We start from the raw sequence: 25,337 nt of genomic DNA, 5'->3' as shown, positions 1-25,337 counted from the left end.
TGGGCAACCTGTTCCAGTGCGTCACCACCCTCTGGGTGAAAAACTTCCTCCTAAGATCCAACCTAAACCTCCCCTGTCTCAGTTTAACACCATTCCCCCTTGTCCTATCACTGCCCACCCTCATGAACAGAGTTCAGGCTTTGTGCACTGTGCATATGTATTCTTCAGGCTTTCCGCACCAGCAGGCAACTTCTGAGCTGGGCAGTCCCATTGTGAGTGCTGTGCACAGGACGCAGCTCAAAAACCCCCTGGGTTCTGCACACACCCACTTCTCCTTGCAGCTTCCAGCTTGCGAACTTGAAGGACCGTGCCTTATGAGGAGGAAAACCATCCAAAGAAGGAGGCACCATCGGTGGGCAGACACTGCTACCTAGTGGTGCCATAAGCTGTTGTGCCATAGGGATGGAATCATCCAAGGCACCAAGTGCCTCCACCTCCATGGCATGGCACAGAGACACGGGGTGCAAAGACCAGGCAGAGCCAGTGAGCTCTCAGGCAACTTTTCTTTATTTCTTATAAAATATATTTCATATCGCTGCTGTAAAAATTACATTTCACATTGGCATTGTTTTAAAAAAAATTTTTCATAGTTTTTGGGTATTTTTTTTTTCTTTTTGTTTTACAATAAAAATAATACTTGGAAGACAAGCTGAGAAAAGCTCCAAAACAGAAGATAACGTCCTCCCAGCCCAGCCGGGCAGCGGGGTCCTGTGGGATCACAAGGATGAACATCCCTGAGCCCTTCCCCGTGCCGCCACCGCCTGTCACCACCCCCAGCATCACCCGATGGCAGCGGGAAACGGTGACAGAGCGGGGTCACCCTGCGCTCAGTTTGGGTGCCAGCGGGGCTGGAAAAGGAGAGCAGCCTCCAATTAGTGCCCAATTAAGAGGTTCCTATTTACATACATACAAACGGCAGGCAGCTGGAGTGGGAGATGTCTCCAAGCTGAGCTTGTAGTTGAGGTCACCCACAGTGGGAGGGCATTGGAGTTTGGTGAGACCAAGTGAAGAAATAACAAAGGGATGGGAAAGGGGGGAAAAAGAAACAACGGAGAAATGGGACAACAGCCAACCTGACAAACCACAGAATGGCCTGGGTTGGAAAGGCCCACAATGACCATCTGGTTCCAACCCCTTACTATGTGCAGGGTCACCAACCAGCAGACCAGGCTGCCCAGAGCCACATCCAGCCTGGCCTTGGAAAACCACCACAACACCTGCAGTTGCTGCAGCAGAAATACAAGGATTTGGGTTTTCCTTTTTTTCCTTTATAATGTGTAAAAAAAAAAATAAAAATCCAAAATACTCCCAAAATTGAAATAAAGGAAAACCAGGAGCAAAAGGACAATTTTGTCCCATTAAATCCGTACCGCAAAAGCCCTCAGAAAATAAAGCTGTGTGCACCCCCTGGGTGACCGCCACCAGCACAGAAAAGCCCTGTACAGGGTGGCCCTGGGGCTATAAGTGCTATTGGCCGCAGAGGGAGGCACTGCACCCCACATCTCTGGGGTCCCACCATGCGCTCTCACTCCTCAGGCATCCAGCCACTCATTCCAGAGCCATTCCTATTCTTTTTCTTCCTATTTTCAATATAAAAATCACCTTGAACAGAAAGCAGGACGTTATTCTCATTCCCATTAGAAATTCAAGTTCCCATCAGCAGAAACAAAACACGACTGACTACAGAAGGTGGGGGCAGTGCGGATTGTCAGACGCGACACCCTGGTTTGGGGGACATAAGCCCCAGGGGGGTGACACCCCCACATGGCTTGGGGACATTTCCTGAGCGATGGGGACCCAAACGGGGTCATTGTTTGGGGGTTAAAAAAAGGACAAGAAAAGCAGGATGGGAAAACTTCTGGGTCTGAGTCGTGGGAGCAAAGGCACAAGGTCTGAGGGAACCACAACTAAGCCTTTTTTGTTAATCATTATCTCCATACTCTGAGCGACCTGCGCCTTCAGCATCACAGAAACCCGTCTGTGCCACTGCAAGGGCCAGCAACAAGCTTGGGTGCTGCCAGCTCTGCAACCCAAATGGTAGCAAACGCACTGGGGGCTCTTCTTTTTCTTTTTCCTCTCTAAATAAAAAATAAAATCCAAGAATAAATTCTTACTTTTGAGTAGTGCAATAACCCCAGCGCACAACCCACTGCTACCAGGATGCAGAGCGTGAACCTGCAGAGCTGTTCGTGCAATAGACAGCTGTGGGGCAATGAGAGAGGGAAAGAGCTTTCCCAGCATGGCAGCCCCAGCAGGGATGTGATCCTGAGCCTGCTGCTCTCCAGGAAATAAAACAAGAGCTTTGAATCAGACCTGCACAGACACACTTGGGATGCATCCTGAGGGAGTTTTGCTCCTGCTTCCTGATTCTGAATCCACTCATTTGGTACCAAAGATCAGTTTTCTGGAACGAGATGCTGTTTAGATATAGGAAACTACAAAAAGAGGTTGACAAGCACCAGTATTACACGTATACATCTATGCTGGAGCGCCAACGGGGTGTGCATCCATCCAGCAGCAAAACGATGCTCTCCCAGCCACAGAATTTACTTTCTGAAGGGAGTTTTTGTCACATCACGGTCCTGAACATCAGCCCAGGCTCGATTCTTGTGCAGGGATCACTCTTGGTTGGGCCTTACGGGCTGTGATAATCAAAAATGCAGCAAAAAAAAGAAGAAAAGAATATCCAGGACACAGATTTGCTGCCAATGAGGTGCGAAAGCAAATCTTAGGATTGTTTGCCAAACTGGGACCCTACAGTGATGCTGAGGGAAAGCTCTTCCCAGTCTTCCCAGCTTGCCAGCTGCTGGTGAAATCAGGAAGATCTCCATATAAAAACAAACAGCCAAACAAGCAATTGCTCTCAGCCTGCTTCTGAAAGACACAGTGAGGGCCACAACATCATTTTTCATGGAACTAAGCAGATGTACAAAGCCTGAAAGGAGAAGGAATACCTGCTTTTTTGCTTTCACAGCTCTCAAAGCTTTCCTGATTAAAGAGGCTTTTCCCCCAGATGCCTCCAAAACGGACAAACTGGAAGCAGAGACACGTGCAGGCTCCAGCTGCAGAGCGAGCAAAGAGCACATCCATGAGGCAACAAGGAGAGAAACCCATGTCTGCCACCAGGAGAACCAGCCCTGCCTTGTGCTTTTAAAGCTGCAATTGTTCCTGACTCTGTCCCCTTCAGGACATGAGGGATTTGCACTTCATAGACAATGAAGGGACAGGGGAAGCTGCTTCAACACCCTGCCCTGGCTGCACCGCAGCAGCTCGGGAGATCCTAGCGCTGACCTGGGCAATGCAGGGAGCTCTTTGGTCCCCAGATCACCTGCAATATCCCCCCTGAGCGCCGAGCCACAGCTTCCTTCTCCCAGCCCCAGTTTTTAAACTGTACGAACGGGAGATAATTCTTCATATTGAAAAAAAAAAAAACAAACCAGATTTGGAAAAAAAAAAAAAAAGTGTTAAAAAACAAAAGGAAACAAAAACGAAAAGAGCAAACCCAGCTGATGTACAATACACAGGAGGAGGAATTTACACGCAGCTCTGGAGGGCTCTTCTGGAGTCCCAGGAGGTGCCTCCAAGGTCCCTGGGTGCAGCAGTGAGGGACTCCAGTGCTCCTTCCTTGTGCAGGAGCAGGGAGGGAGGTGGCACTGCAGGGCCATGCTCAGTCCAGGAAGCGCTGACAGGCTTTTTTCCACCGGCAAGCTGTGCACCACTGATCCCGGTGCTCGATGCCGTACACCTTACGGCACTTCTTGGCTTCACCACGAACTTTCCTGCAAAGAAATAGAGAATGTACCCAATACTGCCATGTTTCAGAGGTTTGTGTCTCTGCTACACCTTGAGCATCATTTGGTTGACGTGCAGCAATGCATCCCCTCTTGCTCAGGGTGTGCTTTGCACAGTGAGAGCCTCACCTGGTGCCAAGGGGCACACGGGGCGGCGAGGCAAGGATCAGGTGGGACTTGAGCATCGGCGTGGGAGGTTGGGGTTCACTGAAGCTGAGCGACCGGCTCCGCACCTGCGGGGACAAGAGGACCATGTGGGATAAGGTTGAGGATGTTTACAGCCAGGAGGGAGTCTGGGAACTCCCAAAGGCTCAGGGAGAAAGGATGAGCACTCACCGGTGACAGGGATGGGAGAGTCGAGGTGGCAGTGGCCCAGCTGATGCTGGTGAAGATGTGTGGGGACACTGGAATCTGGATGGAGGGTAATGCCTGTGGGGGGAGATGGGGAAGAAGGCGGTCAGTGTTAGCCCTAGTGGGTCCTGTTCCCATGTGCCCACAGGCCACCTCCTCCCTGCAAAGACCAGCTTGAGGCACCCTGAAGTGCCTCCCCTGTGGTGGGGAAGGAATCCCCCGTGCAATCCCTCCTCCAAGTGGTGCTGGAGAGCCATTGTGGCAAGGGACAGGGGACAGGGACTGCAGCTGGGGCGTCTCCAGGTTCACTGAGGCCCGGGATCTGGCATGGCCACATTCCATCCCCAGCTATCTGAGGCTGAAGGGTGTGTTGCATACCACAGCCATGTAACTGCAGGCAAGCCACAGTCATCAGGCAGCCCCTGAGCCCCTGCACAGCTGCAAAGGGAGCAGGAGGTGGCACCAGCTCACCTGGTAGGCGTGATCAGCCTGGATGTGCCAGAAGGAACTGGGTGCAGACTGACTGAGTGCGCTGCTGGCCAGAGCGGGCTCCAGCACCGGCGGCTCCACCAGTAATGCTTCTGGTTTGGCCAGGGCTTGATGGATGATGATGGGGGCAGACACAGATGTAGGGCTGGTGTTGGTGGTTGCCTCTGATGCGGGCTCTTCCTTCACCTGCACTTCAGTGTAGTAGAAATCCTCTTCCCGCTTCCGCTGGTCAGAGTCAGCGCTGTCTCTGCGGGGTAGAGAAAGGGGAAAAGACTGAATATGCAGCTCCTGTCCCAGGGAAGGGAGGTATCCAGTTTTGGAGCTCTCACACTCTAAAGCATCATGTTGGCTGTGATGAGAATGACTCCTACTTCTGTTTAGAGCACTTAGTACTTTGAAAGAAGATCAACACATCTTTCAGCACCTCCAGAAATGCTGGCAGGGTGACCAGGCACCGTTCAAAGCCCCCTGCTTTCTCACTGAGCTCATTTAGCATGGCTGCAGACAAGCCCTGAGGTTCACTGATCAGGAAAAAGCATAAAGGATCTGACTGTTTTCCCATTATGATTATCTGGCACTGGATGGCAGTCCAGCGCCGCCCATTGTAGCACAGTCCTTCCGCTGTCATCTCTCCTGAAGCATTTGAACAGAACCATAAAGGTTGGAAAAGACCTCTAAGATCAGCAAGTCCAACCATCAAGGCAGAAGGAAAAAAATGCATATAAGAAAACATGTACAAAAGCACAAGCAAAGGGAGACTCAGGTGAGAATTTTGACAGGGCCACAAAAGACAGCAGCAAACTGCTCCCCTTACCCTAACTTGGTACCTAAAACAGACCTGAGCTAGGCAGATTAGCCCCAAGCACTCCAAGCTCTTGTCTCTGAAAATTTCCAGTCCTGAAGTTCAAGCACAACCCCCCAGATCCTCTGCATTTGCTGCAAGGTAGGGACAAGTGACAGCAGTTCTAGTGGCTGAAAACGACTGAGCTCAGTGCATTGGAACCAGGACATCTCTGATCTCGGGGATATTTGTGGAAGGAAGGGGAACTGCTGGCTGCCAGCATGTTCAGCACAAGGGTGCATGGATTTCATGGTTAAGCCAGGGCTGAAGGAGGTAAAACTTGTGCCTTACCCGAGGTGCTGGGTCTTGACGTGCCGCTTGATGCCAACAATGGAGCGCAAGACTTTGCCGCAGTTTGGCCACAGGCACTTGTACATCACCTTCACTGAGTTCTGGAGGGGGAAACAGCCTGTGTCACCATCTGCACAGTGGCAAGGTCTCCTGCAGGGCCACACCTATGGTGCTGGGGTCCCCAGTACCTTTCTCTTCCGCGGAGCCGGCTCGTCGAGGAGAAAGGGATCGGAGTCAGTCTCGAAGCCATCATCTGCTGGCGGGGAGCTGAGCGCCTCACTGGAGTGCTTGGGGCTGCCCTCAGGATGTGGGGGAGATGGGGTGGAGATGTCACTGCCCCCACTCCAGTGCCCGCTGGTGGTGCTGCTGCCGCTGTCTGAGACGTCGCCGCTCTCCTTCCAGGGATCGCAAGCTGCCCGTGATGCTGAACACAGGAAACATGCAGCTACTGTCACCACAGGGTGGTGAGACCAGCCCTGAGGCTGGATAAAACTAAAGCAGCAGCTTGCTTCTAGTTTTTAATGTTTTAAGTGAAGCCTTTGCACCTCTGCTCAGTGCCAGGTCCTGGTTTTATCCCATTTCCCCATAAGCACAACCCTGCAGGGGACAGCCAGCACTGGGGCACGCACATTTCCCACGGCTTCCAGCTGCTATTTTTATCCCTTCAGCTCCATTTGACTCCTTGGGAATGAAAGAGTCTCTAAAAAAAGGAGCAGACCGGCGGTGCTCCCCAGCTCGGGGCTCCCTGGCCCCCCAGGAGGGTGACAGACGGCAGGGTCACCCCAGTGGCACAATCCCAAGCAGCAACAATGGGCTCATATCCAGGAACCAGTGCTGCTCCTGTTCACCTCCACCCCAGCACAACCTGTGCCCAAGCAAAGCACCAGCAAAAAGGTCCCCCCCCAGCATCCAAAGAGCACAGCGTTATTTCTCTACACCCCCTTTTCTTTTTTCCTGGCTGTGGCTGTCTTTATTTTTCAGTGCACACTCACAGGGGATGCTGCTCTCACTGGCAGGAGGGCTCTGCACCACGGGGCTGCAGGAGAGGCTCGTCAGCACCATGGCTGCAACCATCTCGTCCATCTCCACAGCTGCATCAGCTTTCCTGTGTTGTAGATGGAGAATGCACGGAGAAAAAAGCAAAGATATCCCATTAAAAACAGCAAAGCAACCGCACAGAAAGGTGGTGCATCCCACCGAGGCAGCATGGCTCCCACCACCCTCTTGCAGTCTTTAAGTCTTCAGGAAAGATGTTATGTTTTTTTTTCCCCCCCTAAAGCAGCATTTGCAGAACATAAATCCCCTTAATCCTGAATGCAGCAGTTCCCTGGATAACCCACGCTCTGGTAAGGAGGAGATATCCCCACTGCCTCACTCTGTCAGCATGAAATCAAGCATGAGCACTGCAGGAGCCCCTTCCCATCCTGCCAAGATGCTACCAGCCCCAGGCACCAACCTCTTGGGGACGTCAATGCTGTCAGACACAGATCTCTGCAGCACCTCAGGCACATCCTGCAGCCTCCAGCACGTGTGCAAGCTCTGCTCTGGCTGCAGCACCTTCACTTTGTCGCTGGGTGGGTTGTGCTGCTCTACCAGCCCAGTGCAATCCTGCCCGTTGTAGGTGACAAGAACCTGAAAAATAGCCAAGGGAAGCATTATTGGTGCTGTGTCCTGATGCACAATGCTACTGCTCAGGTCCTTCTGCAGCAAGGGGATACTGAGGGGTATTTGGGAGATGAAGGCCATCCCAAAGCTGTCCCAGCACACCAGTGGGGTGACAGCATTCACCCCAACCCCACTGCTGGGGCCTGCCCTTGAAGCATGCTCCCCAACTCTGGCAATTCCACATTCAGCTGCTTCTCTGAGCACTGTGACTTTGGATGGACTTTTCTCCAATGAATCTGTCTGCTATTACTTTGCCTGCATGTCATCTTGCAGCAAGGATGCCCACTATTGTTACACCCCCTGGGAAAGCACGCAGATGAGAGGGTGAAAAGCCAGAGGAGAACAGAAGTCTCCTGGGCACACTGATCATAAAGTCACATCCCAGTTCCTCCCATCACAGTTCTCATGGCCAGGAGGAGACATTCAAATCTCACCTGCTCCTCTCTTGCAGTGTCTCCCTTGCTCCTGTGGGCTGTCTTCCAGCACTACCACCCATGAGCCTATTTCTGTTAATGGAAATGTATCTGTGTCCAAAGACGTTACATGTGTCTCCAGCTATTTATAGGCACAGGAGCATCTCTTTATGGAAATGCTGTGGGTATCATATGAAGAAGCTGACATGGGATGGACACAGGCACCCATGCACTGACCAGGGAAAAGCAAATGGGACCATCCCAGGTGAGACAGCCAGCAGAAAGAATGAGGTGGAAAAAGCCGTAACTGCCGGACCAAAGATAAAAGAGCGAGAGCCAGATCAGCCTGATCTCACTCACAGCTTCCTAAATCCATATCCCTTATCCAATGCTCCCCAAAACCACGAAGCAAGGCTTCTCTCTGAACACCATCCACCCCTGTAAGGCATTGCAAAGGGAAGTGGCATCTCCATTAGACACCAACCCCAGCTGTGTCACACACATTACTTTTAAGTCATTTCCAGCAGCAAAGCAAGTGAGCAGAATCCTCTGCATTGGAGCACGTAGGAGAAAACAGCTCTCACTGTCCTGTGGCTTGTAAACACAGGGCAGGAGGAATCTGCCCTACCCACAGCACAGTGCTGGGCACAGGAGGAGCCAGAAAAGTGAACAGGGCCCTTATTTACACGGCCTTTCACAAGCTCTGCCCTTAGCAGCTTTTACAGCTCTGCAGGTAGAAGCCAAGAACAAGCGCTGCTCCCCACCCCAGGCAGTACGAGGCCAAAGCACAGCCATCAATGGGACTGGACAGGAATTATGGAGGATCCACAGCACCCCAGTATTTCCCTAAGAGCTGCTTCACTGGGGAGGTCTGTGCCACCAACCATGCCCAAGTGGGGCTTCCAGAGCCCATACCCACAGATCCTCAACTGGAGTGGAAAAGCTCTGAGGCTCCAGCAGGTGCCATGGGGTTTGACACCTCCATAGCAAAGCTGGGGTGCTCTGTGGTGTGCTGATATCATCACGGGTTATAGGACAAGCCCATGGAAGAGAAGTCCACCGGGAGACACTCTGTATGAAAACCATCTCCTTCAGCCTCAAATGACTTCCAGGCTGGATGTGGCTCTGGGCAGCCTGGCCTAGTGGCTGGCAACCCTGCACATGGCAGGGGGGTTGAAACTAGATGATCATTAAGGTCCTTTTCAACCCAAGCCATTCTATGATTCTATGACTGGGGAACACCATCAGGAAGTGTCTGGCTTTCTCTGGACATTCACTTTTTGGCTGGGATCTGAGGCAAGAGAGAGATCTCAGCTCGAGGCAATATGTTCCAAACCCAACACCAACGCCCATCAGCAGCTCTCCCTAATGACAGCCCCCCCCTAGAGCTGCAATTAGGGGAAGCTCCAGGAGTTTTCTACCCCTGCCAACGCACAACCCACATCCAAAAGCCTCCATACGTACTTGTTGCCGGCGGCTGGGGCTGGGGAATCTCGGTGCCTGACTGCTCTCCTCTGCAGGCTGAAGGCAGGACAAGTCATCTGGCAGCACAGTGTGAATCTGGGGAGCTGCAAGGACCCCGTCAGCCAAAGCACCGGGGGCAGAGACACGGGTACCGAGCAGGGAGCGCTTCCCCAGGCGCCTGGACAGCACGGTCGCCATCACGGCCACGCTGTGGGTGACAAAGAAACATTGACATTACCACCAGTGCAGGATTGCAATGCTCAACCAGCGGGATCAGCCACATCGGGTATGAGGGGATGGTGGCATCACTGCCCCTGTCCCATGGCTCTCATCCTTAAGACACCTCACTGTGGCCTTCCAGTACTTGAAGGGAGCGTATAAAGAGGGAGAATGGCTGTTTATGAGGGTGGGCAGTGATAGGACAAGGGGGAATGGTGTTAAACTGAGACAGGGGAGGTTCAGGTTGGATCTTAGGAGGAAGCTTTGCACACAGAAGGTGGTGACGCACTGGAACAGGTTGCCCAAGGAGGCTGTGGATGCCCCATCCCTGCAGGCATTCAAGGCCAGGCTGGATGTGGCTCTGGGCAGCCTGGGCTGCTGGTTGGTGGCCCTGCACACAGCAGGGGGTTGGAACTGGATGAGCACTGTGATCCTTTTCAACCTCAGGCCACTCCATGCTTCTATGAAACCCTGGGATCACATCGGCTCCCAGCAGACCTTTAAAGGCCAAGATCCCATGTCGGTGCTCCGAAAAGCACAAAGCAAAGCAAGCAGAGCGGGCTCTGCATTCAGCGCCGGCAGAGCTGCCCCGAGTCCTCCCAGCTGTTTGCAATCATGCACTGCAGGGGTCAGCGCCGGCACCGCTCCCAAATTCTGTCTTGCTTCCACGCCGGCTGCGCATTTTGCAGTTTCCAGCTCCGTGCACCGCAGCAAAGCAAAGGGGAAAAGGAGGCACTTTGCACGCGTCGTTTGGCAAACAAGGGAAGCTTCGTTTAGCCAGAGGGGAAGGTCTGGTGCTGCTTGCTTCGGGTTTGCAGGAAAACTGCAGGAAAGGTTGCTGCTCCATGCATGCGTCTGTGTGCATGTGCATAAGCATGCATGCACGTGCACTGTGCATGTGCATGCATGCACAGCAATTCCAGCACAGCCCAGTTTTCATACAAAAAAAAAGCAAAAAAGCAAACCCAAACAGACACCAATATGGGTCCTTCAAACACAGCTGAGCTCCTACAAAGCAGACCATCAGATCCATCCTTTAAGAGCCTTGTAGCCTGCTTCCAAAAGCCCCCTCTGAACGCAGAGCTCCATGACAAACAACAGGGGTGAGGGAGCAGATAATTTGCACCGTGTCTGCAAAGTTTGGGGGGTTTGTTTAAAGAAATAAAGCTCCTGAGAGAGGGAAGGCGACGACTTGGTGCAGCGCCAGGACGTGCAGCGTAAAAACCCATAAAGCAACTCCGGCCAGGACAGCAAATTCCTCCTCCTTCTCCAAACGGAGCAACGATAGTACTTTGCAAAAGTCAACTGAGCGCGTGGAGAAACTACAGGGCAGCAATGGGGTGATTCCCGAGGAAAAACACTTTGGGAAGAGGCCTAAAAATGCACTTTCCGGTGCTGGGAGGAGCACAGAGAGGCTTCCCCATGGAAAAGGCCCCCGGGTTGGCGCTGCCAGGAAGGAAAAGGCGGCAGCGACCGAGCGCAATTGGAAGCGTCGGTGCATGGGTGCAACAGGAGAGGCGTGCAAGGGTGTGCAAGCCAGCGGGAGTACAGGCATGCATGCATGGGGTCATGCCATGCATACATGTGCAGGTGTATATGAGCGTGCAAGGCACGCGTGCAAAATGGCATTGCCGAGGGCAGGCGGTGTGTGCACAGGCCTGCAAAGGAGGGAGGCACCCGGCGGGGCACGTGTGTGTGGGGTGGGGGGAACACGAGTGGGGGGGGCACAGTGCAATAAGATGGGGGTGCAGGCTGAGCATTGCTGGGGGCGTGGAACGAGAGGGGGGGCAGCAATTTGGGGGGGGTGAGCATAGTGCAAGGGGGGAGCTTGCAATGCAAAGGGAGGGGGCGTGCATGCAATGGGGGTGTGCACAGTGCAAAGAGAGGGTGCACAGTGCAATGAGGGGTGTACAGTGCAATGGGGGTGAGCACAGTGCAATGGGGGGGGTGCACATAGTGCAAAGAGAGGGTGCACATAGTGCAATGGGGGGGTGCACAGTGTGATGGGGGGGTGCACAGTGTGATGGGGGGGTGCACAGTGTGATGGGGGGGTGCACACAGTGCAATAGTGGGGTAAGCAGAGTGCAATGGGGGGGTGCACAGTGCAATAGTGGGGTGCACACAGTGCAATAGTGGGGTGCACACAGTGCAATGGGGGGGGTGAGCACAGTGTAATAGTGGGGTGCACAGTGAAAAGGGGGGGTGCACACAGTGCAATAGTGGGGTGCACAGTGCAATAGTGGGGTGCACACAGTGCAATAGTGGGGTGCACACAGTGCAATAGTGGGGTGCACACAGTGCAATAGTGGGGGTGTGCACAGTGCAATCAGGGGATACACAGTGCAAAGAGGGGGGTGAGCACAGTGCAATGGGGGGTGCATGCAATGCCTGCGGGTGGAGGGGGGTTGCAGCATGGAGGAGCGGACTGGCAGCGGTTTGGCAGCCGGGGGGAGGGGTTGTTTTAGGGGTTGTTTTAGGGGTCGTTGCAGGGGTTGTAGGTTCCCCCGTCCCCCTTTCAGCCCCCCCCCCGTCCCTCGGGCTGCCCCCTATCCCCCTCCTCCTCCCCCATCCCATGCCAGGCGGCAGCGGGGCCTGGAGGGGAGGGGAGGCGCGGCCGGGTCGGGCGGGAACCTCCACTCCCGCCCCCTCCTGGTATCTATCTATTTTTCCATTCGATTTTTATCCTCCTTTCCCCCCCCTTACATTCCTTCCTTCCACTCTCCCCCCTTCCCACGTCGTTTCCCCACCCCGTTCTTTGCTCTCTCCCCCATCACACTGACGATTACCCCGTTCTACCCGTTACTCACGTTGTCCCGGGGCCGTTCCTCGCTTCTTCTCGCTGCCGGCCGGGTTAAAGCTCCCGGGGCCGGGTTGGTGTAAACAACCTCCCCACATGCTCGGCCCCTTCCTGCGCATTGGCTCCGCCGTTGCCTTTCCATGCACGCCCCCGCCGGGGCCGCTCTGCCCTGGGGAAGGAAGGAAGGGAGGAGGGAGAGGTTCTTTTTACTCCCTTCTTTTCTCCTTCTCGATGGGGTCGTTCCCGTGTTGTCTATGGGTGTTTTGCCCCCTTCTCACTTTATGGTACTGCTGTTAAGGGATGGGGGGGATGGAGGGATCTGTGCCCTGAAGCTCTTTGCTTTCCACCTGGCTTTCCTCACAGGAGGTGATACACTAAACGTGTATTACAACCAACACCCAAACGACTCGATATTAAACACCTCCATCTACCAACCCCCCCAACTCGGCTCTTTTAAACCCCAAACCCACCCCATAACCCCCCTCACGCCTCCATCTCCATCTCTTTCCTCCTCCCCCCCTCCATCCCTGCCTCGTACCCCCCGCCCCGCCCCAGAACGCCGTGTACCCCCCTATAACCCCCCCCTCACTGACTACGTGCTGTTCCCCACGTGTAACCCCCACGCCCCCCCGGCCGGGAACAGCCCGCAACGCACGTTCGCGCCCATGTCAGCCAGGGGGGCGGGACTTAGAGCTGCGAAGGACCAATGGGAGGAGACGGCGGGGTGTGGTGACCAATGGGAGAGCGGCTTGAGGGGAAGCCCCGCTCTCCCGCTCTTCTTGTGAGTGAGGCGGCGGTGTGAGGTGGTTGTGGGGGGTGAAGGGCTGAGCTCGGCCCCGGCTCCTTATGGATTCACTGATTCCTCTTTCGGTGATGGAGTGTGAGGTGGATGTTGGATTAAAACTGCTCTGCCCTGGTGAGGCCGCATCTGGAATATTGTGTCCAGTTCTGGGCTCCCCAGTACAAAAAAAGACAGGGATCTCTTGGAAGGAGTCCAGAGGAGGGACACTAAGATGGTGAAGGGCCTGGAGCATCTTCCCTATGAGGAGAGACTTAGGGAACTGGGGCTGTTTAGCCTTGAGAAAAGAAGGCTGAGAGGGGACTTGATCCAGGTTTATAAATACCTGAGGTGTGGGAGCCATAGTGGTGAGGCTGGTCTCTTCTCAGTAGTGCGTGGGGACAGGACTAGGGGTAATGGGATGAAAGTACAGCATAGGAAGTTCCTTAATAAGAACTTCTTTACAGTGAGGGTGACGGAGCACTGGAACAGGCTGCCCAGGGAGGTGGTGGAGTCTCCTTCTCTGGAGATATTCAAGACCTGCCTGGACGCCTACTTGTGTGACGTGGTGTAGGGAGCCTGCTTTGGCAGGGGGGTTGGACTCGATGATCTCTAGAGGTCCCTTCCAACCTCTATAATTCTGTGATTCTGTAAAACTGTGGGAATGAAAGTAAATGGGCTGGGATGGAGCTTGGCCTGAGTGAGAAATAACAGTGCGCTGACGGAGACAAACCACCATCTAAGGGTTTGCATGGTGGGTGACAGTGAGGTGAAGGAGAAAAGAGGGAAGGAATAAAAGAAAAACAAGGAGGAAGGAAGGAAGAGGAGAAAGAAAGAAAGAAAGAAAGAAAGAAAGAAAGAAAGAAAGAAAGAAAGAAAGAAAGAAAGAAAGAAAGAAAGAAAGAAAGAAAGAAAGAAAGAAAGAGAAGGAGAGAGGAGAAAGAGAAGGAGAGAGGAGAAAGAGAAGGAGAGAGGAGAAAGAGAAGGAGAGAGGAGAAAGAAAGAGGAGAAAGAAGGAGAGGAGAAAGAAAGGAGAGAGGAGAAAGAGAGAAAGAGGAGAAAGAAAGAGAAAGAGGAGAAAAAGAAAGAAAGAAAGAAAGAAAGAAAGAAAGAAAGAAAGAAAGAAAGAAAGAAAGAAAGAAAGAAAGAAAGAAAGAAAGAAAGAAAGAAAGAAAGAAAGAAAGAAAGAAAGAAAGAAAGGAAGAAAGAAAGGAAGAAAGAAAGAAAGAAAGAAAGAAAGAAAGAAAGAAAGAAAGAAAGAAAGAAAGAAAGAAAGAAAGAAAGAAAGAAAGAAAGAGGAGAAAGGGGAAAAGAGAGGAGAAAGAAAGGAGAGGAGAAAGAAAGGAGAAAGAAGGAGAGGAGAAAGAGAGGAGAAAGGAGAGGAGAAAGAGAGGAGAGAGGAGAAAGAGAGAAGGAGGAGAAAGAGGAGAAAGAAAGAGGAGAAAGAGAAAGGAAGAAAAGTGTTGTACTCTGTAGTGTTAAATAATTAGATGAGCAGGAATGAGAAGAGCAGCTCTTAGATGAGGAGCAGTGAGAAAGAAGGAATAAAGAGGGGATGAAAGAAATGAAGAAATGTGTTCCATAGGTTATAATGAGATGAAGGAAACAGTGAGAAGGAAGGGATAAGAAGGAAGGAAGGAATAAAGATGAAGAAAGGGGAGATTAAAGAAAGAAGGGTGTGGTATTCCATAGTGTTTAGTAATGAGATGAATGAATGAGAGAAAGGAAGGAGGGAAGAAATAAGAAAGGAAGGATCAAAGGAAAGAAAGAAAGAAAGAAAGAAAGAAAGAAAGAAAGAAAGAAAGAAAGAAAGAAAGAAAGAAAGAAAGAGAGAAAGAAAGAGAGAAAGAGAAAGAAAGAAAGAAAGAAAGAAAGAAAGAAAGAAAGAAAGAAAGAAAGAAAGAAAGAAAGAAAGAAAGAAAGAAAGAAAGAAAGAAAGAAAGAAAGAAAGAAAGAGAAGGAGAGAGGAGAAAGAGAAGGAGAGAGGAGAAAGAGAAGGAGAGAGGAGAAAGGAAGAGGAGAAAGAAGGAGAGGAGAAAGAAAGGAGAGAGGAGAAAGAGAGAAAGAGGAGAAAGAAAGAGAAAGAGGAGAAAGAAAGAAAGAAAGAAAGAAAGAAAGAAAGAAAGAAAGAAAGAAAGAAAGAAAGAAAGAAAGAAAGAAAGAAAGAAAGAGAGAAAGAAAGGAAGAAAGAAAGGAAGAAAGAAAGAAAGAAAGAGGAGAAAGGGGAAAAGAGAGGAGAAAGAAAGGAGAGGAGAAAGAAAGGAGAAAGAAGGAGAGGAGAAAGAGAGGAGAAAGGAGAGGAGAAAGAGAGGAGAGAGGAGAAAGAGAGAAGGAGGAGAAAGAGGAGAAAGAAAGAGGAGAAAGAGAAAGGAAGAAAAGTGTTGTACTCTGTAGTGTTAAATAATTAGATGAGCAGGAATGAGAAGAGCAGCTCTTAGATGAGGAGCAGTGAGAAAGAAGGAATAAAGAGGGGATGAAAGAAATGAAGAAATGTGTTCCATAGGTTATAATGAGATGAAGGAAACAGTGAGAAGGAAGGGATAAGGAGGAAGGAAGGAATAAAGATGAAGAAAGGGGAGATTAAAGAAAGAAGGGTGTGGTATTCCATAGTGTTTAGTAATGAGATGAATGAATGAGAGAAAGGAAGGAGGGAAGAAATAAGAAAGGAAGGATCAAAGGAAAGAAAGAAAGAAAGAAAGAAAGAAAGAAAGAAAGAAAGAAAGAAAGAAAGAAAGAAAGAAAGAAAGAAAGAAAGAAAGAAAGAAAGAGAGAGAGAAAGAAAGAAAGAGAGAAAGAGAGAAAGAGAGAAAGAAAGAAAGAAAGAAAGAAAGAAAGAAAGAAAGAAAGAAAGAAAGAAAGAAAGAAAGAAAGAAAGAGAGAAAGAAAGAGAGAAAGAGAAAGAGAGAAAGAAAGAAAGAAAGAAAGAAAGAAAGAAAGAAAGAAAGAAAGAAAGAAAGAAAGAAAGAAAGAAAGAAAGAAAGAAAGAAAGAGGGATGAGAGAAGGAAGCAAGGAAGGAAAGAGAGAAAGAAAGAAGGAAGGAAGGAAAGAAAGAAGGAAGGAATTCCATAGGGTTTAGTAGTGAGGTGAAGGAACCAATTAGAAAGGAAGGAATAAAGAATAAAAGGAAGACAGAAAGAAGGAAAGTGGAAAGAAAGCATAAACGATGAAAGAAAGAAATGAAGAGAGGTGTAATGCTCCATAGCTGTTAGTAATGAGATGAGGACAGCTTTAGAAACCATGCCCTGAAATCGTTTCACACAGGGTAGAAGCTTTTCAGTGGTTAATGGCCCACTTTGAATCTGAAGAGCACTAGTCTATCATGCTTAATAGCATTAATGCACCCTTATATCCATTAATTTAGTCCCTGTTTGAACCCTTTTCATTTGCTTGATCTCTGCAGCATCCCGTCCTGGCTGGTTCACCCACAACTGATGTGCTACGTGAAAAAGTTGCTTCATCTTGTTTGCCTTGGGATTTCTTTGGTGTCCCCAGCTCTTGTGCTACCTGAATGCTGTATGATTATTCTTTAGCCTCCCTTGGAATATCCATGACTCAGGAGCTCTTTATCATGCCTGCCCCACCGAGCACGTAGTTTGTGAAGTGTCCTTGGCTTTTTCATCCTCCCTTGTGCAGAAGCTGTCTTCTCTGATTACCTCAGTGACCCTTCCATGCAACCTGACTGGTTTTACATATGCTTCTGGAGACAGAGCGGACGGAACTGCATCAGTCATCAAATCTGGTGCAACATAGATTTATGCAGCAACATCATAATGTTTTGGTTTCTCTTCTTTTCAGAATAGCTGCCAGCATTTGATTTGGCTGCCGCTGAGCGCTAAGCTGATCTTCTCACAGATCTATCAACAATAACCCCAGGTCTTTTTTCCTGAGAGGTAATAGCTGATTTAGAGCCCATAACTATATGTATGATTAGTGTAATTTTTCCAAGATGTTCCTTGTTGACATGAAATCCCACCTGCCATTGCATCTGCTTATTGTGCTGTGAGATCTTTCCCTGATTTCGGGCACAATTATCTGGGGTAATTTTGTCCTTCCTGTCAACATTGTCACATCCCTGCTCGCTCTTTGTTCACAGCTTGTAACAGTGTTAAACAAGTGATTGTCCAGTCCAGATCGGGAGGGATCCCAAACTGCTTATCCTGCTCAGGTTTGTTTGCTTGTTTATCTTCCAATGAACCAGTTACCTACGAGGCTTCCTTCCCCATCCCACACATACGTGGCATCTTGGACAGGGAATCTTGGTGAATCTCCATGAACCCATAAGTGAAAGATTCCAGTTGAAAGTATATTGTGATGGTTTATCCTGTTTTGTATAAGTAGAACTAAAATGTGCCAGATTCTGTTTTCCTGGCTTTATAGTGTTCCCTAGCACAGTGTTCTCATGTTGTGATATATGCAGTGTGAGCAACGTACCCAATTGTGCAACATTTTAAAGCAGAGTGGGAAAAAAAACACACAAGAAAACAGTGGAGAGAAAAATCCAATACGAAGAGCTGTGTCCATGGGATGATCATTAGTTACAGCTTTAATTTCAGTTAATATTAAATGTTAGCTTGAGACTAACAGTGCTTAGCAGTTGAATAAGCTTGGCTTGGTTTTACCCACCCACTGCTCTGCCTGGCGTTGTGCTTTGGCCGCTGTCCCTCAACCTCAAGAGATTATTCATTTCTGAGTACACAAGCTTGGGATAAACTGCTTAACTGACATTTTGGGTCTATTAATATCGTTCATTTTGTTTTGGTACGAGATGAATCAGAGCCACGCCACCAAGACCAAATTAACCAAATAAACTGGAGGATTTTTTTTTGGCCAAATTTTCCTACGTGTCATTGACAATATGAAGGACCAACGTGTGCTGAGATCTGAGCAACTCCAGAGCGTGAAAATCCAGTCTTAAAGTGACTCTTATTCTTGCAGTCTTGTTGCAGACATTTGAAATGTGCTGTTTTTCAACTCCTCAGCTTATGGGATCAAGTAATATGGGGAAGGAATATGGGAAGGAGAAAATAATGTAAATTTATAGCTGCCAATGCTGTTGAATGAGAGCGTGATGTTTTGCTGACAGGCATCCTCCATGGATCCGGATGCTTCCATCTGGACTTCCTGAGGTGTTGCGCTGCCTCGTGCAGCTCTACTGACCCTCCTTGCACTAACTCTCATTCCCATCATGAGCTGAAAACAGCAGAAGAGCCCAAGCCCTTGAGACTTGAAGTGCAGGTGCTCCTCTGTATCATCTCTTGCCAGAGCAGTCTGGCTGTGGGATCCATGCTCTGGCCCAGCTTTTGGGGGTGTTTCATCCCAAAGGAACTCTGAGCTCATCAGTGCTGTGATGTTGGCCATTGGTCTTTTAGCAATGAGGCCAAAGCCTCTGTGCTGGGATGTGGTGTCCATTTTAGATGGCCATCGCCTCAAAATGGTCTCATGAAGTGCCTGTATGTGCATCTCAAATGATCCCAAGAAGCATCTGGACAACGCACTCAGTCACACTGCCTGATTTTCCAGGACTTGGACTCAATGATCCTTATGAAGCCCTTCCAACTGGAGCGATTCTGTGATTCTACGACGGGATTTAGGAGGATTTCCTTATTTTACAGTGCATCGGCCACGATGGCAGCAATAACGTTACTGAATTTAAGGTCTTTGAGTACCTCTGATCAAATCTGGCTGCATCCATGCCCCTGGAAAAGAGCTGCATCCTGGAAGCTGCCCACAGCTGGTGCCAGCCCTGCGCCTGGGAGTCACCAAAAAGGAGAGGGTTTGCCTGCTTGTATTCCATTTCCCTCAGCAGAAGCACAGTGCAGCTGGCACGGCTCTCCCAGCCAACGCAGCTCGCGTGTTCAAAAGCTGGATTTAGTCTTCTCATGGGAGGAGGAAAATGTTTGGAAATGCGATGCCAGGGATCCCTGATAGCCTGAAAAACCAGCGGGGTCAAGCAGAAGCCATCGAGCGTGTCTGTGGTTGCACAAGCTGCTTGGCGCACAGTGTGCTCACAGTTCTGGCTTTGGCATGCCCAGCTCCTGACTTTTATACGCTCGTTGCTGACATGATGCAGATTTAACTGTTACCGCCTGGGGCCACGTAACAGCAAAGCCCCCAGGCCAGCTGCTCTGCTGCTCCGCTGCTGCATCCTATCGTTGATAATTCAGCTGGTGAGTGGTCACACATTGTGGCATAGCTTGTATGTGATTGGCACCGTGGGACAGAGCCAGACCTGGGCACAGGAGTGGGTCTGGTGCAGGTTGCTGTGCCATGCACCCAGCTCCTCCAGGCACACGCAGCTGAGCCTCCCCCCTCCCTGCAGCCCAAGCAGGGAGAAGCCAAGAGAGGAAGAGACACTCACGAGGTTTCCTTTTCTGCTCTTTGCCTCCTTATGTTGTTTTTTTTTTTTTTTTAATAAACTCTGTCCTGTTTGCTTTTTTTTTCTTTCCCCTCCCTTCCTTCGCCTTCTCATTTTTAACTCTTTGCTTCCTCTCCCAGCGCTGCTCTTTTTTTTGCACTGCTAGCACAGCTTCAGCAAGCACCAAGTATTCTTTAATATACTCCTCCAGGTGTACTTTGCTTGTTCTTGCATCTCATCTGGGCTTATTTTGGGAACTGAGAGGATCCAAGCTACTGCAATGTGGAGCTCCATGAAGAGCTGCTCACCACCAGCCAGCCCTCGTTCTTCCCCTCCGCTTCATTCAAGATAGAAGATTAATCATTAACCAACTTGTCCTTTGAGCGGCACGCAAAGAAAACCCGTAACACCTGAGGGTAACAGCGGCCAAGGCGCAGCCCTGGAGCCTGCTTGCTTTTGCTGGGGAGCCACTCCAGGAGCTGACACTGCTCTACCACTGTCTGGGTCGCATCTCTTGTGTGTAGCACTTATGGAGATTCTTGTGAATATTCCCCCCACTGCCCACCTTTGGGCTCCCCTCCAAGCCCAGTGTGAGCTTATAGAAGGGGAGATAACTGTATAGGAAGGCAGATGGGTGTAGAGAGCGGTGTATGTGGAGGCAGATGAATATGCAGCAAGAGTGTAGGAATGCAGGAGTGTTTAGGAAGGTAGACATGCATAGATGGTTGTCTGAGGTGGTGAATGAGCATATAGGAAGGCAGGTGAGTGTGTAGGACAGCAGGTGAGCAACTGGAAGTGATTATCTAGCAGCTAAAATGGGGCCATGCCCATATGTCACTGCGGAGCTCTCAGCACATGAGCACCTCTGGACCCTACAGCACAGGGATTTCCCCAGCACTGCAACCCTGAAGCACAAGGATTTCCTCCAGCACTGCCCTGCAGTGGCTTAGGGCACCTCTGGGAACATTAGGAAGTGCTGAGCAGAGGGCTGAGGAATGTCCCTGATTTCCCCTGGCTCCGAAAGCTCCCCAGATCTTGCACCGAAATGAGTCACCCCATGCAACATGCTGCCAACCATCAACAAGTGAGAACAGAAACGTCCCCGGCTCCCGTGCCAGCAGTCACGTCAAAGGGCCATACTTCTTATTAGTGTGTTTGGGTTTTTTTTTTCTCCTTTAAAGCAAAATCCCTTTCTGCTCCATCTGACTCCGCCCCAGCAAAGCCACTGCTTGAAGCAGAGCAAAGTGGCACAGGGAATTACTCTGTGTCCCCATGGGATGCAGCTTGGTATTTCTGGGGGGAAAGCTCTGGGATGCCGTGATCTGAGAAGACCCTGAGTTGCCCATGCTGCATCAGTGCAAGGGGAGCACAGAGCTGGTCGCAGGGCTGCAGACGTGTGGGGATGTCCCAGTAGAACACTCAAAACTCAAAGCCTGTGTCTGAGAGCAGAGTCCCAAAGCTCCATGAGCTCCAGCAGGTTGGGGCTGTTCCCACTGCCCTCTGGAGCAGAACCTTTCCCTAGCACCCAGCCTTTTCCAAGTGTCCAATCCAGAGATCCTTCCATCCCATCCTAAAGGATGTCAAAGCGTTTCTCTGGCAGTGCTGGAGCTGCCTCTTCCTCAGACTCAGTGCTGTTGGGCACCGTGTGCTGCTGTGCCCGGGGCACTTTGCAGATGCGAGCATACACAGGTATGGGGCTGCCTGTGCTGCACGGCTCCTCTTGCACAACAACGCCCTGCATGGAGTCCCCACTGTCCCCACTGTCCCTGTAGGGCTTCTCCAGCCCAGCACTGAGCTGCTGGGATTTGTAGCGGATGCTTTCGTAGATGGGCCCCTGAGCATCCTGCACTGTGGGCTCTGTGGTGTCACTGGGCAGCAGCGGGAGCTGCCGGTGCCGAAGGAAGTCTGGGGTCCTCTGGGAGGATGTAGGGGATGTGTTGGGTTGTGGTGACCCGGAGATGCCCGTGTTCCCCTCATTGGTGACATCTGTCCTGCTGCAAGGCGATGAACCTGCAGGGAAGGAGAGGGAAGAGGCTGAGGAAGGGGAGATTCTTAGGGCACCTCCTAATTTCAGGGTAAGGTAGAAATGAGTCGATGTTCTTAAATAAGAGCATTGGTGCTGTTCCTCCTGCCTGCCGGTTCTATCCCTTCTCTTTGGGTTTCTGCAAGGAATTCACCAGAAAGCAAAGGAAAACCCCATGCATCCCATGCTCCCCACCTTCTCTCGCTGCTCAAATATTTATTTAAGGAGGAGGTTCTGCCCTGTGTGCAGGATCTGTCAACAGCAGGAGGTGGCAGAGTGGGTGCCGAGCCGGTTTGTTCACCTCCAAGATAAAGGAGGCTCTGGAATCGGTTTCCTTCTGCATCATAACTGTTCCTCTCTTCCTGTTGTAAATCTGCAGGGACGTGGTGCTGTGGGATTTGAGCAACCCCAAAGTGGACGCCCCGATGTGAGCATCCCAATGCGAGTATCCCAACCTGAACTCTCCAGTGCGGGAACCTCAAAGTTGGCACCCCAATATGAGTATCCCAGTGCAAGCATCCCAATGTGAGCACAACAGTGAGTATTCCAAAGTGGACATCCCATCACGGGCACTCCAACATGAGAATCCTACTGCAAACATCCCCATGTGAGCATCCCAAATGGGCATCCCAACCTGAGCATCCCAATGTGAGCATCCCAAATGGGCGTCCCAACCTGAGCATCCCAAATGGGCATCCCAACCTGAGCATCCCAATGTGAGCATCCCAAGTGTGAGCGCCCCAACCTGAGCATCCCCATGTGAGCATCCCAAATGGGCGTCCCAACCTGAGCATCCCAATGTGAACATCCCAAATGGGTGTCCCAACATGAGCATTCCAATGTGAGCATCCCAAATGGGCGTCCCAACCTGAGCATTCCAATGTGAGCATCCCAAATGGGCGTCCCAACCTGAGCATCCCAATGTGAGCATCCCAAGTGTGAGCGCCCCAACCTGAGCATCCCAATGTGAGCATCCCAATGTGAGCATCCCAAATAGGCGTCCCAACGTGAGCATCCCAATGTGAGCATCCCAAATGGGCGTCCCAACCTGAGCATCCCAGTGTGAACATCCCAAGTGTGAGAGCCCTAACCTGAGCATCCCAATGTGAGCATCCCAAGTGAGCACCCCAACTTGAGCATCCCAATGTGAGCATCCCAAGTGTGAGCACCCCAACTTGAGCATCCCAATGTGGGCATCCCAAATGGGCGTCCCAACCTGAGCATCCCAGTGTGAGCACCCTAAAGTGGTCATCCCAAGCTGAGCACCCCGAGGTGGCCGCCCCTATATGAGCAGCAGCAGCTCAAAGTCCCGCAGATCCGCTGCTCCTCCCAGTCCGCCGGGCGAGCAAATCATTAACGGCACCGGCAGCACCGCGCTGCGGACCTTCGGACTGCGGCGGCACAGAGCACAGACACGCATGCATGCACGCGTGTGTCTGTGCACGTGTATTTGCACGTGTGCAAATGCAACGCTTGTGCACCCAAGCGCGTGCGTGTACACATTTGCACGCTCATGTTGCACACTTAGGCAGTGTTAGTGCAGTGGTTTGCTCGCTCCCAGTGCTCACACCCCAGTGCGTGGGGCAGTACGAGCAACCAGTGCGTGTCCCATCGCTGTCCCCGTGTCTCTGTCCCCCGCCCCGTTCCTACCTCCCAGCAGCGCTGCTCCCCCATCGCTGCAGTCCGGTCCCGACAGCGTCACCTGCAGCAGAAACAAAGAGACGCTCGTGCACCCGCCCCAAACTCTTGTGCAACGCTCATGCACGCCCACACAGCTCATGCCTGCCCCCCATTGCCGCTCATTGCCCCCTATCGACCCCCAGCCCCGCAAATATCCCCTCCGGCTTTTAGGGGTGAGCTGGGCTCAGTGCCCCCCCAACCCACGCGAACCCCCCCCCGCTGAGGGCTGTCCCTGCGTCCTCTTGATGCTTTGGGTTTGTGTTTTTTGGGGGGGGACTCGGGGCCGTTCCCGCTGCCGACGCTGGGGGGCTGTCCAAGCCCGTGCGACAGCGCTGTCCCCAAGGAAGCGACGCGGCGACATCCGACAGCGCCACGTTTTGGGTGAAGAAAGGATCCCATCGGGTGTGGGAGATGGAGGGACACGCAGCCCGTTTGTCCTCTTGTCTGGCTGTCCCCGCAGGGACCGGCTGTCATTGGGATGGGGACGTTGGCAGTGGGAACACAAGGACAAGAAGGGGATGGGGACACAGAGAAGACCCCCCCCCCCCCCCCAGGTCTCTCACCAGCCCGGAGTTCCCTGCGGCGTTCCCGGTGCTCTGGGTGGAGAAGCGGCCGCTCGTCCTGTAGAAAGCGGTTGGTGACACCCATGTCCCCACGGCTGCCCTTTGGCATCCAGCAATGCTGAGCCAAAAGGCATGACACGACCCCCATGGGGTGCTGCGTCCTCACCAATCCCCCGTGTGAGGGCACATACCTGGGGCAGAGGGCGCAGAGGAACAGCAATAGCAGGAACCCAATGGGTGCAGCAGCAGCCAAACCCCACGGCAGCACCGGGGCCATCGGTGGAAGCTGGTGGGGGACGGGCACACGTCAGGCTGGGTGCAGGACTGACCTCCCTCTGCTTCCAGGAAGCTTTTCCCACACACATTCCATAGGAATTCCCGTCCTTTGGTCCCACCAGGGCTCAGCCCACAGAGGGTTTGGGGTGATAGCAGCGTGGGCAGGGCCCTATGCCCAGTGTTGGCACCCCATGGGCCGTGGTGCCTGCAGGCTGCAGGAAGCCGTGCCCCATCGCAGGGCTGGATTGCTGGCATAGCTGTGCCGTGACACAGCGCTGTCACACCCCATGGCGCCCGGCTCACCTCCCAGCTTCTGCTCTTACTCAAACACCCATCCCTGCTACGTCCCCACAGTATTCCATTGCATTCCTACCACATCCCTAATGCATCCCTATTACATCCCTTGTGCATCCCTAGTGCATTCCCACTGCATCCCTGCTGCATCCCCCTCTGAAACCTTGCTCCATCCCCACTGCATTTCTACTGCATCCCTGTCGCATTCCCACTGCATCCCTACTACATCCCTGCTACGTGTCTACCATATCCCCCTACATTCCCACTGCATCCCTCTGCAGCCATCCAGCATCCCTGCTGCACCCCAAACCACGCTGCATCCCCACTGCATCCCGCATTGTATCCTTATGGGACACTTCTGAGCCCACCCAGGCTCTGTCTCCCACCAGACCCCTGCCCAACACAGACTGGGGGCTGGTTTGGCTCCCCCACGGGGATGTTTCAGGGTGGGAGCCCTGCAAAGAGAGCCAGGAGCTGCCCAACAGGCTGAGCCTGCTCTGCCAGCTCTGTGCCACCCTGCCCAGTGCTGGCACCCTATTGTGCCCCCTGTGCCCAGAGCACCCTGCCTGTACTGTGAGGCTGTTAGAGGTGAGTTGTCCCCAGTGTGGGTGCCCTCACCACGATGTGCTGGGCTCAGTGGGGTGATTGGTCACAGCCTGGAGGGATTTTTCCTCTGAAATCCATTCAGTCAAGAACTTGATCCTAATGGATGCTCCAGGGGAGCACTTTCAGACATGTCCCATCCCTCCAAGCCCACCCTGCCTCACTTACCCCATCTGAGACCATCATGTACCCATGTTCCCCACAGCCCAGCCTCAAGGCCCAGGACCTCCCATACCCCTCTGTGTACCCCTCCCCAGGCTCAGAGACACTCACCCAGGTGCTGCCCGACCCCTGGGTGCTGCCGGCTGCTGCTCTGCTCAACTTTGGCCAGGAGCAGTGGGTGGCACCCGCCACACCCCAGCTTCCTGCTGCTGTCTCACCCAGCCCCATGGAGCTCTGCCATGGGCATGCAGGTAAACCCTGAGCCCCAGCAGCACCAAAAC

General features: G+C 51.9%; 2 protein-coding genes and 1 long non-coding RNA gene across 5 annotated transcripts; 1 reads left to right on the top strand and 2 right to left on the bottom strand.

Moving 5' to 3' along the window:
• Positions 1 to 489: 489 nt before the first annotated feature.
• Positions 490 to 12,962, bottom strand: ZNF395 (zinc finger protein 395). Of its 2 annotated transcripts, none has more exons than XM_015859828.3 (11): positions 12,915 to 12,962; positions 12,332 to 12,490; positions 9,306 to 9,513; positions 7,220 to 7,395; positions 6,756 to 6,868; positions 5,952 to 6,187; positions 5,764 to 5,864; positions 4,614 to 4,878; positions 4,128 to 4,220; positions 3,921 to 4,024; positions 490 to 3,779 (listed from the first exon to the last, which is right to left on the bottom strand). In XM_015859828.3, exons 3-11 carry the CDS (start codon positions 9,501 to 9,503, stop codon positions 3,668 to 3,670), a joined length of 1,398 nt encoding a protein of 465 aa, XP_015715314.1. In that variant the 5' UTR covers positions 9,504 to 9,513; positions 12,332 to 12,490; positions 12,915 to 12,962; the 3' UTR covers positions 490 to 3,667. The 2 variants fall into 2 exon arrangements, with proteins under 2 accessions (XP_015715314.1, XP_085398402.1); XM_085542276.1 differs by lacking the exon at positions 12,915 to 12,962 and adding an exon at positions 12,792 to 12,843.
• LOC146761605 (uncharacterized) lies at positions 10,973 to 21,991 on the top strand. Of its 2 annotated transcripts, none has more exons than XR_014944303.1 (4): positions 10,973 to 11,114; positions 16,896 to 16,990; positions 17,194 to 17,265; positions 21,858 to 21,991. It is a non-coding gene; the product is annotated as an uncharacterized LOC146761605 (long non-coding RNA). The 2 variants fall into 2 exon arrangements; XR_014944304.1 differs by lacking the exon at positions 10,973 to 11,114 and adding an exon at positions 13,114 to 13,237.
• On the bottom strand, positions 20,563 to 25,212 carry LOC107312413 (uncharacterized). Its single transcript, XM_015859829.3, has 5 exons — positions 25,168 to 25,212; positions 23,913 to 24,007; positions 23,722 to 23,779; positions 23,129 to 23,180; positions 20,563 to 21,465 (listed from the first exon to the last, which is right to left on the bottom strand). Exons 2-5 carry the CDS (start codon positions 23,996 to 23,998, stop codon positions 21,026 to 21,028), a joined length of 636 nt encoding a protein of 211 aa, XP_015715315.2. The 5' UTR covers positions 23,999 to 24,007; positions 25,168 to 25,212; the 3' UTR covers positions 20,563 to 21,025.
• Positions 25,213 to 25,337: the final 125 nt, after the last annotated feature.

Source organism: Coturnix japonica, chromosome 3 (genome assembly GCF_054131305.1).
Source record: "Coturnix japonica strain WE chromosome 3, WE-NBRP24, whole genome shotgun sequence".
NCBI classification, from domain to species: Eukaryota; Metazoa; Chordata; class Aves; order Galliformes; family Phasianidae; genus Coturnix; species Coturnix japonica.
The sequence above is the reverse complement of the archived record's forward strand: the minus strand, read 5'-3'. Positions and strand labels throughout refer to the sequence as shown.

Bases quoted from the DNA above. Each gene is read 5' to 3' on its own strand.
- ZNF395 (XM_015859828.3), bottom strand. From the start codon at position 9,503: ATGGCGACCGTGCTGTCCAGGCGCCTGGGGAAGCGCTCCCTGCTCGGT. The intron at 5,865-5,951 runs GTACTGGGGACC...TTCCCCCTCCAG, and splicing joins CGGCTCCGCGGAAGAGAAAG to AACTCAGTGAAGGTGATGTA. The intron at 4,025-4,127 runs GTGAGTGCTCAT...TTGTCCCCGCAG, and splicing joins CTCTCCCATCCCTGTCACCG to GTGCGGAGCCGGTCGCTCAG.
- LOC107312413 (XM_015859829.3), bottom strand. From the start codon at position 23,998: ATGGCCCCGGTGCTGCCGTGGGGTTTGGCTGCTGCTGCACCCATTGGG. The intron at 23,780-23,912 runs GTATGTGCCCTC...CGCTTTCTACAG, and splicing joins CTCTGCGCCCTCTGCCCCAG to GACGAGCGGCCGCTTCTCCA. The intron at 23,181-23,721 runs GTGAGAGACCTG...TTTCTGCTGCAG, and splicing joins CCGCAGGGAACTCCGGGCTG to GTGACGCTGTCGGGACCGGA.